The sequence below is a fragment of the Cryptosporidium bovis genome (assembly GCF_009768925.1).
Source record: "Cryptosporidium bovis isolate 45015 chromosome Unknown contig_14, whole genome shotgun sequence".
In the NCBI taxonomy this organism is placed as follows: Eukaryota; Apicomplexa; class Conoidasida; order Eucoccidiorida; family Cryptosporidiidae; genus Cryptosporidium; species Cryptosporidium bovis.
Genome location: NW_027125045.1, coordinates 21,960 through 40,137, shown reverse-complemented (window position 1 = coordinate 40,137; position 18,178 = coordinate 21,960). Strand labels below are relative to the sequence as shown.

At 28.6% G+C, this 18,178-nt stretch overlaps 4 protein-coding genes across 4 annotated transcripts; 2 read left to right on the top strand and 2 right to left on the bottom strand.

Moving 5' to 3' along the window:
• Nucleotides 1-190: 190 nt before the first annotated feature.
• FG379_000608 (RNA binding) lies at nucleotides 191-2,989 on the top strand (the record flags this gene model as incomplete). Its single annotated transcript, XM_067326018.1, has 1 exon — nucleotides 191-2,989. The coding sequence occupies one exon, from the start codon at nucleotides 191-193 to the stop codon at nucleotides 2,987-2,989; it is 2,799 nt and encodes a 932-aa protein (XP_067182404.1).
• A 1,617-nt stretch (nucleotides 2,990-4,606) lies between these two features.
• FG379_000607 (uncharacterized protein) lies at nucleotides 4,607-7,654 on the bottom strand (the record flags this gene model as incomplete). Its single annotated transcript, XM_067326017.1, has 1 exon — nucleotides 4,607-7,654. The coding sequence occupies one exon, from the start codon at nucleotides 7,652-7,654 to the stop codon at nucleotides 4,607-4,609; it is 3,048 nt and encodes a 1,015-aa protein (XP_067182403.1).
• Nucleotides 7,655-8,522: 868 nt separating this feature from the next.
• On the top strand, nucleotides 8,523-14,786 carry FG379_000667 (uncharacterized protein; the record flags this gene model as incomplete). The annotated part of the gene is made up of 1 exon (XM_067326077.1): nucleotides 8,523-14,786. The coding sequence occupies one exon, from the start codon at nucleotides 8,523-8,525 to the stop codon at nucleotides 14,784-14,786; it is 6,264 nt and encodes a 2,087-aa protein (XP_067182463.1).
• Nucleotides 14,787-15,127: 341 nt separating this feature from the next.
• FG379_000666 (uncharacterized protein) lies at nucleotides 15,128-17,473 on the bottom strand (the record flags this gene model as incomplete). Its single annotated transcript, XM_067326076.1, has 1 exon — nucleotides 15,128-17,473. The coding sequence occupies one exon, from the start codon at nucleotides 17,471-17,473 to the stop codon at nucleotides 15,128-15,130; it is 2,346 nt and encodes a 781-aa protein (XP_067182462.1).
• Between the last annotated feature and the right edge of the window lie 705 nt (nucleotides 17,474-18,178).

The window sequence follows — 18,178 nt, the reverse complement described above, 5'->3', positions numbered from 1 at the left end:
AAAAATATATATAATATGTATGAATGTATGTTTAAATATAAATATATATTATTCGAAATAAGATATAAATCATATCATTCTACGATTATTTATAATTGGAGCAAAAAATATTGTTGAATTAAGAGTTTAATCTAAAGTTTACCTTGTGAAACAATTGTATTATTGATGTAATTTTTTCAAGTATTTGAAAATGGAAGAAGATATAGCAACAAAAGAAATTATAGAGGAAGAGATGAGTTTAAATGAAGAGAATTTGACAATAAGAGCGTGTATTAGTGATTTGAAGGAGGACGAATATGGGAATTCTAGTCTAGAAGGGAAGGAAAAAACGTCTTTTCCCACGTCAAGTATAACTGAGACTTTAATTGTGAATAAAAAGAAGACAGGAAATAAGTCTTGTTCGACTTCAAATAGTAAGAAAGATGGTATGACAAGTAAAAGTATCGGAAATACTGAAAGGGAGAGTACAATTGCAGAATCTTCATTTTCATCCTGTTCTTGTTCCAGTGGATCTAATTCACATTCAAAAAATAAGGATGACGATAAATCAGTTAATTTTGATAATAATTTGAGCAAAAGGGAGGATAATAAGATTAATAATATTGCTACTGGTTTAAATAGAAAGAAATATCCTCACACAAATGATACTATTAGAAATAATAATGATTTCAATCAATACAACCACTTGAATGTAGCCAATAATCCAGGAATTTATCATGGACTACGCCATATAGGACATGCAAGAAGTGGTAATGTAAATATGAATTGTTTAATACCATCCGCATATCCAGCTCCAAACGTTGAGATAAAACTATTCGTGAGTAGATTACCAACAAATATAGATGAAGAAGGATTGCGTAAGTTATTTATATTGTATGGTAAAGTAGTTAATATTACAATAATACACGAGAAAAATACTGGAATACACAAAGGAGCAGCTGTAGTAACTATGGAGTCAATAGCACAGGCTGATTTTGCAATTAGAGAACTTAATTCTGTAAAAGTGTTAGATGAATTAAGGGGCCCTTTAAAGGTACAATATTCAGTAGGTGAATCAGATAGACTTGGATTTGAGACTGAATCGTGTATTCCAGGTGTAGATCAGGTTAAATTATTTGTAGGAGCTCTTCCAAAAAATATAACGGAAGACGAAATAAGAAATATCTTTTCACCATATGGATATATAGACGAAATACACATTATGAGGGAGCATCAAACTGGAATTGGAAAAGGATGTGCTTTTATTAAGTATTCTTATAAGGAGCAAGGAATTTTTGCTATTAAATTGTTAAATGGCTCTTTAACTATGAGTGGTGTAAACAGGCCAATTGAAATTAGGTTTGCCTCAAAAAACAAAATCAATAGCAATAATATTCGTTTTTACCTTGAAAATCAAACATTATCATCTGGAATTAACAAAAGTCATATTCCTTTGGATTCTAAAAATAATGTTATTGCTTCATCTTTTCAACAAAAAAAGAATTTTTCATCTAATATAAAACTATTAAATGAAATTGTCAACAAGAACAATAACAAAAGTTTAGGAGCTGGAGTAGCAAATAGAAATAGTAAAAGTGTTTCAAAATTATTATCTAACCAATACAACAATAATAGCAACAATAAACAATATTTTCACTACAATCAAAACATCAATAATATATTTCAAACTGGCCAAAAGAAAACCGATAATAATTACTTAAATGTATTATCTTCTCCAAAAACAAAACAAAATACCTTGAATGGAAGAAAAATGGGTGTTAGTTACAACCAAAATCAAAATAATCGTAGAATAAGTTCACTATTAGATAAAAATGGAGTTCCAATTTCATCTTCAACGAATTCATCTGGTATAATTAATAACTTAATGCATTCAAGACAAAAGCTATTGGTATTAGAGGGAGAAAACACTAGTACTAGTAATATTACAGGTACAGGCGCAGATGGTAGCTGTAGTAGCAGTAATAATAGTAATGGTGGTAATAGCAGTGGTAATGGCAATGACGTTTTGTCTACTGAATTAGAAAGGAAAGTTACTTTGGGTAATATATTAACAAGGCCAAAAGTACTGACAACAGTTGGCATAAATATTAATAATGGCAGTATTGCGACAGGTACTAGCGCAAGTGGTAGTGGTAATAGTGCCATTAATAGTGTAATTATTGGTGGCAGAAATACAAAACTAAACATGAACTCAACTAAATTATCATTATCAACAATGAAGGCCAATTTAATGCCGAGATGCATAGGAGTATGGAAGGAATATTTTACTTTTGATGGAAGACCATATTATTACAACGAATTGACTAAGATAACACAGTGGGAAGTTCCGAGTGAATTTGCTAATTTAATATCAAATTATTCAAATAAGGAAGTGGTCGGTCCTCCAGGAGCAAATATATTTATATTCAACGTTCCATATGAGTGGAATAAAAAGACCCTTTTTGCCTTATTTTATAAGTTTGGAACCATATTATCTGTACATCTTATGCTTGATAAGGGTAACAAAAGAAATAAAGGTGTTGCATTTGTCTCATACGATAACATTAATTCTGCCGCAGAAGCTGTAAATTGTATGAACGGCTTTATGACTGAACAAGGAAGGAGGCTTAAGGTTTCCATTAAACAAGGGCAAGAACGGTTTGTTCAACATCTTATAAATGGTAACCAAATTACCGGCAGCAACATTGATTGTCTTAATGATATTCAAGAAAGAAATGATAATGAAAATACCAATTACACCGATTTTACACATAAAAAGGGAATTGAAAGCAATCACACAGATAAAGATAATCGCAGCGATACTGAAAAGAGTAACACTGGTGCTAATTATACTGAAATTAATACTACTGATACTAAACCCAATGACAATATCAATACTAATACTGATCACAATTGTAATGATAACTTATTTGATGAAAATGGAACTTGTACTAAAGATAATGAGGTATTGTTGGTAAGAGAATGTATTAATGACAAAGATGCTGGGTGATCAAATAGAATATGTTATGTTTTCTCTGTGATAACCTGAGTTGTAACATGTTAATACAAAATAGTAAATTACTGGCAATATTTATGAACAATTATTGGGTAATATTATTTTAGTGGAAAAAACGAATTAAATGTTTTACTGGGGATAATTAAATTGGGGTTTAAAAGGGGATATAACTTTTTAAGATAAATAATAAAAAAAGTTTCAGATAATCTGTACATGTTAATGTATATAGATTTGTATGTGTTATGGGGTATAAAAGGGGATTTATATAAAACGGGGTTAAAATTATTAAAAATAAAAAAAAATTAAAAAAATTAAAAAATAAAAAAAAAGAGTTTGTGGTTTGTGGGATTAATATACACAATATTCAATATTGTATATATTCTATTTTAAAGTATGTTAAATACTAGTGCCTATTGGATATTATATAATAATTTTTTTCTTTGTATTTATTTACAATATTTCTATGGTTTATTATATAAATACATGGCAAATATGTGATTACTAACACTATGATGTTAGTAATACCAGTAAATAAATTGTATAATGTTTGTGTATTAAATAATTACATGCAATTTTGTGTATAAATGCACGCATGTAGGTGTGTGCATAATAGTGGTGTCCTTATTAAATAGTAGAGAAGCTATTTTAAGATGGAGAATATGAATGTAATTAATGAAGAAAAGAAACGTGATTTGTGATTAAAGTTTTGTTGTCAATTACCATAAAACACATGTACATATCCATATATTATTGTATTAATTATTGTGAAAATTATAATATTAATATTATATAATATTAACTGTACTAGTATTATTTACTTAGTTGTTGTGAATACAAATAATATGGATTATTATTTCTTTATACTTATTCGTTATTTTGGTGATATCATTAACGACATAAATTAATTATCAATAATGGAATGAAAGTAAATTAAATTAATATATGTATTTTCATTGCCTTTAAACATTGTGGAATTATTAATACCATTATTAGATATAAATAGTAATAAATTAGAATTATTATGTAGATATAATGTCTCACATCATTATATAGAAAAATGAATATATATATGTATGTACGTATGTATATATGTATGTATGTAGGTATATATGTATATATATTACCTCCCTGATTCATATTATTACTATTTTTATTAATTTTTTTATTATCTAATGTTTGCTTTTCGCAATTTCACCGTCCTTACCTCATTTCTAATATTTGGGATGATGACCGATTTTTAACTAGTTTAATAATACGCCATTTAGGCTTGAGGTTATATGTAGGCACATGTATTGATTCGCCAATTAATCTTTATTTCGCATATTTTGAAATTATAATTGTTGGCATTTACATTAATTTGTACTAGTTCGATTTATGTTCATATATTAATTTCATAACTTGACATACTTCTGAATCAATTTAAAAAAACGTTCGATATTTATTATTGAGTTCGTTAATTTGAAAATAACATGTAAAAATAACTTATTTTCTAAAATTGCATTATAAATAGGTTTTGTTTTTAGCTGTAATATTCAAGATTTCTAAAGTTTCGAATTATTTGTCAGAACATTTTAGAAATGAATTTGAATTTAATTTACTTGAAGAATAACATTATTTGTTTCCACCTGTTTGACCACCACTACAATTCGTTTTTCCATGTATGATTTTATATTCATTAAAAACTGTGTTTGATGTAGTACTTATATTATCGCCATTAAAGGCGTAAATATCTCGCAAATTAATATATTTTAAACTTTTGTTTGTTAACTTATTTATTGTACCAACATAGGCTTTTGGAATATATATATTCGGATAATAAGAGGGTAGTTCCAAGAAAAGTAATGATAATTTGTTTATCTCTTGTGATAAGATATTGACAACTGCGTCATCTACTTTTTGTCCCTTAAAAAAGTTGTTAATATGACCTAAGCTGTCTGTTAATACTTGAACCATTGTCTGGTTTATAACCTTATATTTATAGATGTCGGCTATATATTTGATGTATTGAAAATAGCTATTTTCCTTGTTATTATTCTTTGTACCAAGCAATATGTCATACAAATTATCAGTTAGTGATGAAATACCTGTTAAATTTGAGTCAGATATGGCATTTACAACGCTAAAATTCCTTGTTTTTCCGCTTTTACAGTTATTCAATAAAGTGTCATTATATTTTTGCATTTTTTTAGTATACCAATCTGCCATAATTGGTGCTACACTACGCATAATATCTTTTATTATGCTTTTCAAAATCACTCTTCTTATGACCCACATGTTGTTATTAAACATTATATTGTGATTTGTTATATAGTTGTGACTTTCATCATTCATGTTGTCCTCGTTACCATTTAAATTAATTTCATTTCTAAATTCACAACTTTCATTGCTTCCCTCTTGTTCAATTATCATTTTATTTCGCTCTTTCATCACCATTTTGTCTAATCTATCATACATCCACTCCATATAATCAATAGAACCCAAAGTCGCTCCAATTTTTTTTGGATCGTACTTAAATATACTTCCTCCTGATCCAAATATATTAGACATTATCATAGAACTCCCGTTTCCAATATACTTATTGCTTTGTGGTGCGTTATTCGAATTTCCTGTCTCCCCTGTTATAATTGAAGCTTCCCCAATTCCTGTAGTTGCTGCCGCAACCACTTTGCTTGTCTGATTAGAGACAGTGCTTACAACTGTTTCCACAAAATTTTCCAAAGAATTTATTCCTGAAGACATGTTTTTCAACTGAACACACTTTTCTGTAATACCATTTATTTGTATATTGCAAGTTTGGGTGATTATGTTTAAGTAAAAACTACACATTTGCATTATCAAGCTATTAAATTGAAAGTAAACATCATCATAACTCAGTAAATGTTTTATTTCAATAAATAAAGTATTTATTAACTTAAATAATTCCATACAAGAGTTCCATATTAATGGTATTGTTTCGTTGTTGCTTAACATATAAATTTCCTTTTTTATTTGTGAATTTTCCATCATGTTATCATTTGCAGTCAATTCTTTCATTTTTTTTCTCAATAGTTCTTTTTTTGCATCAAAGTAGGATGTTAGATATGGAATAAAACATTCCGTTAATAAATTTCTTATATTTGGATAAACACTCTTGGAAAATTCCATTTCTGAATCCTTATTTTCAAATGAGGCCAAAAAAGGAGATTGGAAAAGAAATAAACCACCGTTGCTCCTGTCATTAAATATAGTTTTTCTTATTTCAACTTCATTTGACTCATAGTAATTTCTTATTACATGATTTTTCAAATTATATATGTTACTATTGTTGACAAACGATCCATCACTCTTGTATTCCTCCAACTCACACATTAACATATTTTGGTCATATACCTGCACAAACTTTGATATTACATAACATTCAAATTGATGACATAACAAACTGTATTTTATTATAAATGAGTAGTCTATGTTGTTTCCGTTATCACCTAATACTTCCATTATATGTTTTCTAGTGTATATGAAGTACTTTTCCGTTAATACCGTCATTATTTCCCAAGTTGTTAAAAATATTTCACCGAATTGTTGCTCATACTCTTTCATAAATCTTTTATACCATGAGAATCTTCTTTCCAGTAATTCTAGTCCGAATGTGTTACTAATTGATGCCTTGTCTCCGTTTATTACCACCTTGTTTCTGCGATTCATGTTATTGTGATGTATTGTACCAAATAATTTATTGTACGGCTCCAGTAATCTTTCTGAAAATTTATTTATTATTTCATTTCTAAATTCGAATCCTCCTACTAAATCTACACAGTAGCAACATGATCTCATTTGCGTTATATATTTTTCAGGTGCTTCTAAATATTGTGGTGGCGTTATTACTGTGTTTGTTTTTATCAACTCGTCATTTTTCTCATCTCCAATAATATTCAAAAACAATACACACGGATCTATTAACGACATAAAATCATCCATTATTTGTTCTTTAAATGTTTTCTTTAACGCCTCATACTCGGCTATTGTCTTTTTTATTAATTCAAATACCTTATGTTCACCAAGACCGGCATTACTTAACTCGAATCTAATTACCTTACTTAAATTAACATCATCTATTGAGTCAGTTAGTTTACTTTGTTGGTAATGCTCCAACACCAACAATAGTATTACCTCGCTGTAATCCCTAATTTTAACATACTTTTTCATTTCCTCTAGCACTAATATATAAACATAAACTTCTTCCAATAGTTTTTTCGCTCCTATTAAATTACTTTGTTGCTCATCTAATCTTTGTAAGTTGTTTAACATATACTCAATATTGTTTAGAGATGATTTTCCATGTTTATCTATTAACTTTATATTTGGTATCAAACTGTTTTCTATTTCAACCAAATAATTCACAAAATCACCGATTGTATTACTTGAACACAACTCTTTTAGATCAAATTCTATTTCTTTGTCTATGTTTTTTTCCTCTAATTGCAATTCTTTTATTATGTTTTCGATGTTCGACAAACTATGTTCATCTGGGAATTTACTATTCACATACTCCAAACAAAAATGATCTTTTTCTAGCTCATTTTCTCCGAATACTTGATATATTTCATCTGTATCTATTTTTTTTGCCTTCTCCATCCTTTCATGTAACATACATTCATCTTCGTTCTTGTGCGGCTGCATTCGTTTACTTGATTCTTAATTTTATTTTTGTTCATCTCACATATATTCTATCTATTCCCACTTTTACCCACAATACTTTATTCATAGCAAAACCCGCTATGGATAAATACCGGTACTTGCAACAAAAAAAATGCATTTATGCTCACAAAATAAACACAATTTTTGCATGTGGATAGATAAATTAAAAAATTTCAATGCAATAAACCAGAATTAAAGAGAGAAATAGGATACCCATTTTTAATTGAAAATGACAGTATGATTTGTGAAGTTGGTTAGATAGAACAAACAAGATAATAAATAATTTGTAAATATAAAGTGGTTGTACTGAGTTATTGTAGTATTACATTTACACACATAATTATCTTTATTCATTCTACACTGAAGGCACAAGAGATGGAAAAGCATTCAAAAAAATGGTTGTGGGGTGAGGAATTACAAATATTTAAAATACTATTATGTACATATAAGACGCCAACTAGACTAGATAAACAAGCCAATTAAAACCAATTTTTACATTTGACTCACATTAAAATAACATTATATTGAATAATTCTGCATCAGTCTACACTAAAGGCTGCATTGGACGTTATGCATGATAGTGATTGGCGTCACGTCTCAATATGAAATAAAAATAGGTCTAATAGTGCCAATATGATAAAAAAATAATTCGGTACATGTAGAAATGAATTTATACGTGTGAGATAACAAAACATTGAAAGGAATATATTATTAAATTTAAGGATAACATACTTCAATTTGTGCTAAAAAGTAAAGTTTCAAAAGAGTTTTTTTTGTTGTGAACAAGGAAGGCTAATATAGTTTCAATAAAAACGTATTCATTTATGTGTGAAAATTATTCCACTCAGTAATGAATTTTGGAGTAATACTTATTTTATTACTGGGTGGTTTATTTGAAATAAGGAGATGTGATTCTTCACAGTTAGACGAAGCAAGAACAGAATCGTCATTGGTGGGTAATAAGTTAGCAGATCAGGAAATATTTCAGATAGACACTACTAGAGATGAGTATGATAAAATAGCTAGCGAGAAATGGAACGATTTAAGCTCCGAGGAGAAATGTAGGTTAATAATGAAAAAGTTGGAAAGTGACTATAATAGATCAATTAATGAAGCGAAAAATAATTTAATGTTAATATCATTATTAAGGCCTATGCCATTAGATGACTCTGGGAATTGTCTTAAAAGATTAATACTATGGCACTATGAGAAGGTTGAATTGATAAAGAGCGACCCAAGCATTGAGAATTACGAGGATATAGTCCCGGTGAGATTATTATTGCTTGGTATGTCTCCAAATCAGAAAGACAAAGAACCGAGGGACATTGCAGAGATACCTGAATTTTTGGAAATTGCATGTAAGAATTTGTTATCTCAAAAACCAAGAATGAGATGGCCTATTTCAGGTGCAAGATACCACCCTTACATTGCCAATATAATAGGGTTTCAGAAAGTGTGGATGCATCGAGTGGTTGAGCTGCTATCTACTTGCGCACAACATATATATCAGTCTTCAAATGGTTATTTATTTACAATATTAGCTTCAGTGGAACATATTGTAAACAATGATATATTTGGAGATTACGAAAATGCATGGAAAGGAAGATCAGATAAAATAAGTAAGGAAGAATTAATATTTGATATGGACGAGGAAAATATAAAGAGTGTGAATTTTAGCGAGAAAAGTGGAAGAAAGGTGGTGGAATTTGAGATTCCTGATGATAATAGTAACAAGGATATGGATTCTGTTATTGAGATTGAGGAAGTGATAAAACCACAAAAACGTGAATCGAATGACGAAAACAAAGTTGTTTATTCACCAAACAAACTTCCGGTATTTGAGATACCTAATTCCGTCTCATCAGAGGTATGTTTGGAAGTTGAAACAAAGGAAATTCCTGGACTGTCTAGATACAAAAAAATCCCATATACTGATAATGGTGGTAGATATTATAATTCAATAATGGTTCCACCCAATAATGAGGTAGAAAAGCTTATATATACACGAATAAGACCAGAGGATAGAGCAGATTTTGATGTGAATGAATATAGGAATTTTTGGATGAAGCCAGATTACGTTAATAAATATGGCAATAGTGATAAGCTTAGAAATTACTTAGTGAAAAAGACTCATTTAAATTGGCCAAAAGCTGATTTAACAAATATAATAGATATTGAAAATATGGAATTATTCGGAACAGGAAAAAGTATGAGCGAGTTTAAAGATGATGTATTTGGAGTGTACCCAAGAAATAATTATAGGGATTATATATTGCAAATAGGAAAACCAAACAATAAAAGGGTGTTGAGTGTGAATAAAGTAACCGACACAAGTAGATATGATGATAATGTTCCAGTAGTTAGGCCACATCAATTTTCGGAAAATATGGATAGATATGAGTATGATTCAATATATAACTACCCACAAATACAAAGATATGCATACTATGATAATGATGAACTACCAGAAGATGAAAGAAGCGAAATAATAGACGGTGGTAAAGCATTCGATACATATTTTCCATATAAGAGAATGAATGCAATTGACGATTATGATCGTCAACCAGATTTAAAATTAGATTATCAAGGTTTATTAGGTAAAAAAATAATAAAGCAACCATCATTTACTTATGGAGAAGATGAATCAATGATTTATGACGATGAATTTGATTTACAAGAAGGAAATGAAGCAAGCGATATGGGGAATAGTGGAGTTTCGTTTTCAAAATTCAGAGATGTAGCAAGGAATGCTATAGTAAAGTGGTATGTAGATGAGAATAATAGCGGTGAAACACGTTTAACAGGTAAAGATAGAAGGATATTGAAAAAGTTGTTTACATTCATAGACCAAGTGGACCCAGATTATTATAGTGAATATATAAATAGAGGTGACGACTATATTGTGAGAAATATAATGAGATTAGGTAAATTAAAGGATAAAAATTTTGATCGCATATTATCAGAAATGAGAAGAAATGGTAGAGGAAATGATAAATATAATATTTATGTGAGTAAAATAGGAAGGAGGATGAATAAAAATAGGAGTAATATAATGAATTCACCTTTATCTAGAAGAAATGTGAAGGCAAGAGAAAAGAAGTTAGAAAGAAATAATAGTAATAGGTCAAAAAAAAAGAATAATAAATTCCCATCATCATCAAAAGAATCAGAAGTAAGTGACAGTGAGGGTGAAAGTGAAGAATTAGGAAGAATACCAAAAGATATATTTATTAAAGATGCGATGAATGATAAGTATGATTTTCAAAATATATTGAAGAAAGAAAGACTAAAGAGATATCATAAAATATTGAAGGATGAAATAGAGAAAAGAATGAACAATATAGAAAATAAGGAAAAAAAAATGGTAAAGATAGAAGATGGGAAAATTTTAAAGGTAACATTGGATAACGAAAGAAAAAATAGGGATAGATTGGAGGAGGAGTATAAAAAGAATTTAGAAGAGCATGCAAAAATATTGGACTTATTGAAAAAAAATCAGGAAAAAATGCGAGTAAAGATGGAGGAGGAGCATAAAAAAAGCGAGGATACAAAAAATGCAATGAAAGGTGCAATAAATCAAATGGAGACGGCATTAGATACAGCATCTAATACAATAAAAGAGATCGAGAAGGAGAAGGCGTTTTTAAATAATAAATTAAAGGTATTAGAAGGTGATAATAAGCACATAAGTTCATTAATAAATATGAAGGATAATTATATTAATAAAATAGAAAAAGAACGTATAGATTTAGAATCAAAGCAAGCCTTGGAGATAAAAGAAATGAAGGAAAATTATGAGAAAGAGTTGAATGAATTAAGAAAGAACCTAAATAAAGATGATACAATAACAGGATTAAATAATATGTTGAACAATTTAGAAAACGAAGCAAAAAGAAAATTGGAAAAAATAGATGACATAGCATTGAATGAAGATAGAATTAAAAAATCGATAGAATTAAGATTAAAAGAAAGAGAGAAGCAATTAGAATTAGCATATCAAAAACAAAAAAATAGGGATACAGAGTACATTAATTATGTTATCGAATTATTGGAGTCAAAAGAGTCTGAGGACGCAAAAAAAGTAATCGATGAACTAAAAAATAAGATATTAGAATTGGAAGAAAAACAGGATGAATTGAATCATACAAGGGAGGAACTAGAATTAATAAATGATGACTTGATACAAACTGTAGAAAATCAGAATATAAATTTAAAAAATTTAATGAAAAAATCGGAGAACATGAAAGTGCAGAAGGAGACAGCATTGGAAGAATTAAATATAGCAAAAAATAAACTGGATGATATAAGACAAGTAGAAGATAGATTAAAAAAACAGTTAAGAGATATAAAAGAGAATGGAACACCATCTGATGAGATATTAAGGCATTTAGAAAAATCATTAAAACTAGCAGAAGAGGAAAAGGGATTAGCATTAGAAATAGTAAGAAATGCTCAAGTAAATTATGATAATACTGATAGGAATATGAAAATGGCTTTAAGTAAACTAGATAATATGAGAAATAAGGTTGATAAACAGAGAGTTTTTGAGAATGAATTAAAGAATGAAATCGATAAAAGATATAAAGTAAATAAGAATGCATTAAAATCAACATTAAAAGAAGACGAAGAGGATGAAATAAAGCCATTAAATGCTAGAGAAATAAAAGAATTAAATAGATTGAGGGGATTAGGATTAGACGAGTTAAAAGATGAGGAGAAAAAGAGATTAGTAATGTTGGGTCAAAGACAATTAGCAACAATGGAACTATCAGTAGTAAACACATTCAATGAATTGAATAATCAAGTAGCGGAAGTATTAGATGAAGAAGAGAAGGAAAAGAGTAACATATTATGGGAACAAGTATCAGATACAAAAATAAATAGAATGGAATTGGAGAATTCAATAGGTAATATACTTTTAGAAAAAATACAAGGACAAGAAGACACAATACAAAATATGAAAAATTTATTAGAAGAAACACAAAGTACAATAACTGAACTAAATAAACAATTATTATTACAAAGAGAATTGTCAGAAGAAGCAAGTAATAAAAGTAATAACAACAATAATAATTTATTACAGATATATGGTATTAACAAAAGTAAGGACGAAGAATTGAATATTTTTGGAGATGAGATGAGTAATGACATAATGATGGCAGTTGAAGAAGAGAGTGTAGTAAAAAACAATATTGATGAAAGTGTTGATATGAATAAGGAAAAAGCACCAATGTTATTGATGAAAGAATTAGAAAATAAATTAAGTAAAATGAATGAAAAAGAAGGTACTGTAATTAATGATGAAAAAGAAGAGATTGAAGTAAAGAGAGAAAATAAGGAAAAGACAGATACAGATGTTAAAAAGAATTCAGTACAAGAAAAAAGTCAAGTTATTGGTACTAATAACAATTTAGGAAGAATGGAACATTCAACATCACCAACATCGACAATACAAAAAATGATAATGCACGAAACAATAGATTATGATAAAAAAGACACATTTGTTGGAAATACGAAATATGAGTTAGTTGTTAATAAGCACGACAACCCAATATTAGAAGAAATGGGTACAAAAGGTTCATTATCAGAAGATAAATATAAAAATGAAAACAACAATGTGTATATGTTGCATGATGTACAAAAAGAAAGGCAGCCATCTAAGTTAATAACGTGTGATAATATAGTAGGATCAATAAATAGAAACCTGGATCAGTATTTAAGTAAGTATGAGGAAAAATTTAGGTCATCTAAAGGTTCTGATGTAATTAGTTACTCAGAAGTAATGTCAAGAACTGTTTTGCCAGGTATGCAATATGATGAATGTTACAATTCAACAATATTAGCATTCGAAAATTTTCAAGAATTAATACAAGATAAGGGAATTTATATAAAACTATTTGTATTGCTTACAGATTTTAAGGATACATTAATGATAGGTGATTTAAGTAAGACAGGGTATAAAATGAGTAGTATACCAAAATTGATATATAGAGTGTTGAGTGATACAATAATGAAAAAGGAAAATACAAATAATGGGAGAATAGAAACTGTAGTAAATAATTTTCCATCAGAATGGATACACGAACATATAAGAACATGTAAAGATCTAATATCAGGTACGAGTTTAGAGTCAATAACAAAAATGTCTTCATCATCATCGATTTATAAAAATGTAATGGGATTGGGTAAAGTATTTGGACTGGGATTGGGAACTAGTAGTGGAAATGGTAATATTAATAGTCATATGTTGCCTAAAGATCATCCACCAATGTATATAGGTAATATTGAAGTAACACCAAGACCGGATAAAGAACCTTGTATAAGATTAATAAAAAGGATAAAACAAAGAGTGTCTGAAATAAATGGTTTATTAATGAAGAAAAAAGAGTTACAGGAAAGGTTAAAAATAGATAATGCTGATAGTAACTTATTTATATTTACGTTTGAAGACATAATACCATATGATTTGAATAATCAATTTACAACGCATTATTGTGAAAAATATATAATTGATTTATTCATAAAAATAAATAATATGGAATGGAGAGCAAATAAATTCAAAAATAGTAATTCGTTAATTAGATTAATGATAGTACCTACAAATTCAAAAGATGAGTATGTAAATGATAATTATGTTAATTTGGAAGAATGGAAGTCAGAAGGTATTAGATTGTCATACAATAGTGATATAATTAATAATTGGATGGGTAATTCACTAATGGATTATTTGACCAACAAGAGATTACTGAGAAATGGTTTATATTTCAGTAATGAGATGGCAAAAAAAATAATTTTAAGTATATTAGATTCAATTAATTATTACAATAAAGATAATTTAACAACTGAAGATAATAACACTAATAATAGTGGTTTATTAAACACTATAATAAATACAGTTCAAGAAAAAATGAATATAGATACCAATACTAATAACACTGATAAAAAAAATAATGTGATACCAGGTATATTGTTATTATTAAGGACAAGTGATTTAATACCCGAAAATACTGCAATAAATCCAACGCTACTGGATTTGAGACCAAATGAATCACCCTATTTAATAGAAACAATTAAAAATAGCAGAAATAGCCAAGAACAGGCAGTATTAGAATGAATATAACAAAATTATTGTCATTTGCCGTACTATCTAGTTGTTTATACATATATATATCATTTGGTTATTTATTTGCACAAGTTAGTTTTTTGTGATTAAAGTTTATAAACAAGAACAAAAACAGGGAAAATTACCCAATAACTAATTAATTCTGAGTATTTATTCAGTCTAACATATAATATTAAAAAAAAATATATTATTAACTTATTTACTACGTTCATTATTGACTATATTTTATTTTTTTCATAAATATAATTAATAATGAAGCCATTATTTTGAGATTTTAATTGATGATTAAAAATTTATATTTTACAGTAGAAAAATTTTGTATAAGTAAAAGGTTAATTATTTTTATTTTTTCTCTGTAACCTTAGTACTTTTTTTAGTTTTTTATAATTTTTTCTAAATGACTTCTTTTCTATGACCATAATGGGTACAATAAGCATTTGAATATTGTTATTTAGTATTTTAATCCTAAATGAGTTTAACCATTCATTAATAACGTCCATATCTCTAGGAGAATTGACATTTTTAATTGTAATTAGTTTTTTCTCGCCTTTTTTACTTTGTTTTTTGTATTTATTTGAAGACAATAATTCGTTTTCCTTAAGTAATAATTCATTTCTATCAACGGTATCTGTACCACCATTTTTTTTTAAACATAAGATTGTTATTCTTAGCAGCTTGATTTTCTTGATATCATTATACAATTTATTGCAATCACTAACTCTAGTTAAAAACCCAAAAGGAAATGATTGTTGCAGAATAATTACTGGAGAATTATTAAAAGTTCTTGTAAAACGATACTTGATTGAATTAAATGCAGATGCATAGTTTTTTATTATTGAAAGATTGTATTTATATAATCTGGAACCGTACCATATACTTTTGAGTATTCTATAGCCATTTAATGTAAATATAGGTTGATCCCATCTTTCTACCATATGTCCGAATAAGTGATCATTATTATATTGTTTACAGCCATATCTCTCATTTCCTATTGATATTGGAAATAATATATATTTCGATACATTCGTTATTTTAGACGACTTTAGCATTGCAATAACTATTCTATTTATTACATTTGCCACGGTGTAGTTTGGAACATTGCCTATTATACAAACAGTTACCTTTTGCTTGTATTTAAGTATTTTGAATAAACCTGATACTAGACACATCCACAAATTTTTTAATACTCCAATATATGAATTAATTGAATCTGCATATACCAAGTTAAAGCGTGATTCTTTCTTATACTGTGACTTTTTAATCGATTTAAATATTTTTTTAAAGCTAGAGTATTTATATCTTTTATTTTGGGACACCTGATTGTTTGTTATTTCCTCTATATCTGAATCATCAAGTGGCAAGTTTATTGATTTCACTGGTGCCTTCTGGTAACCCACAAAAAATACTCTCTTACCTCTTGAAAACTTTAAATTTCTTCTATTTATGTTTATATTTTTCTTCACAGACTTTATTAATATGCTAAAATCCTCCTCCGTAGGCACGTAACTACCTAATGCCGTGAACGGTATTGCATTAAATTTTTGTTGTATTGCATTCGACTCTTTCTTTATCCTCTTTGGTAATTTATCGTAATATCTTGACGTTGATGCATATTTCGAATATGTTTGGTAGTTTAGAAAACATAATTCCAATATCTTATTCATGCTATCTATATATAATACAACTTCTTTAACATTATCGCTATATTTTTTCCATTTCCTTTTTGAATAGTATTCACTCATTCCCAACAACAGGTATCTATCTAATTTTACCTGGTCATCTTTATCTACCTTCAAACCACTTTTCCTATTTTCCAAATCAAGTTTTTTAAATTTTTTCAATAATTTACTTTTTTTCAGCCTTGACAAATACTTCAAATCAACAGTACTCCCACCCCTTTTCCTTTTATTTGTTTTTATTCTCCTTATAAATATATCATATTTATTCTCCGGACACTCGCTTTCTGATTTACCTGTTACCAATACATATTTACCATTTGGTGACACTGTTGCTGCTGGCCTTTCTCTTATAGGCAAAAATGTGTTCTTTTCCCTTACTGGTATTTTTTCTATTGGTTCAAAGTGGACCAGTGACCTCGGCACAAAATACATCATATCAATTGCTGCTCTTCTTTGTTCAATGTCGTACTTTGGCATCTTCTTATGATATTCAACTCTCAGACCTTTGTTGTTTTTTTCATCCTCTTCCACTAATACTGGCGAACCTATACTGCCGTACTCTGATTCATCGTATTTAACATTACTATCTTGAACCAATATGTTTATTGGTGTATTTTCATAATTCTTGTATTCATACCTCATCATCGCCCTCGGTTTTTCCTCGAAATATGTAAACCCTTCGCTGGACTCGGTAAATCCATCCTCAGAAGCTCCTTTATCACTTCTTTTTTTATCTTCGCCACTTATCCTTTCCCCCTCAAACCTATCCATTTCTACCTGTTTTTGATCGTTAGTTGTTCCTTTTACCGTTTTGTTTATTCCTGTAACGCCAGTATCAGCGTTTTCGTTATCCTCCTGTGACTCAGAACTCATATCTACATACTCCTCCAAGAAACCACCATTTTTGTTGCGTCTATTATCAATTTCCCCAAACGCTTTACTGCTTACAAAGGCTATGTCAAAGTTTAGTAACAGCAAAAATATGTACAATGGTTTCATTGTATATATATCCTTGACTTGTCACTGTTATTGCCTTATATAGTCACTATTCATCACAAACAATTTTTTGCAATTTGTTTGACCTTATTCCCAATTTTTGTATATTATCCTTCAATAATTGCTATTACTCTTCAACTTTCTTCTATGTGTCTGAGAATTTTACTTCTTTATTACCTTCGATATTATTCAAGACAACCGAAACCACCTTTGTTATTTTTTTAATAATTTTTATTATCACATATTTTTCCGTGTGTGATACTCTCACAATAATCTATTTTATTACTATAAATTACACAATTTGCACATACTCACTAATGTTAAATATTTGATTTTTATTTTAAAATTTTGTATACAAATGAAACCATATTCACTTGTTTCTTATATGTTCTCATTTATGTAGTTATGTAATCTAACACTACGGTATTTTGCACATTTGTCCAGTTTGTAGTTTTTTGCCCCCATTTTAAACCAGAAATGCATATAAAAATATACACATAAATCAAATATCCATCTCACTCCACAAAAAAAGTTTATACATAGTAGAACTTCATACTCTCATTTTTTCCACGCCTTGCTCTTACTGTAAGTTTCGCAACCTCCTACTTACTAACAGTCGCCACCCCCCGTTTTTGCACACCATTTGCCTCCATCCAATAGTACAGATAATGCTGTTTCTGTTAATTCAAAGAAATTCATGCAAGTTTA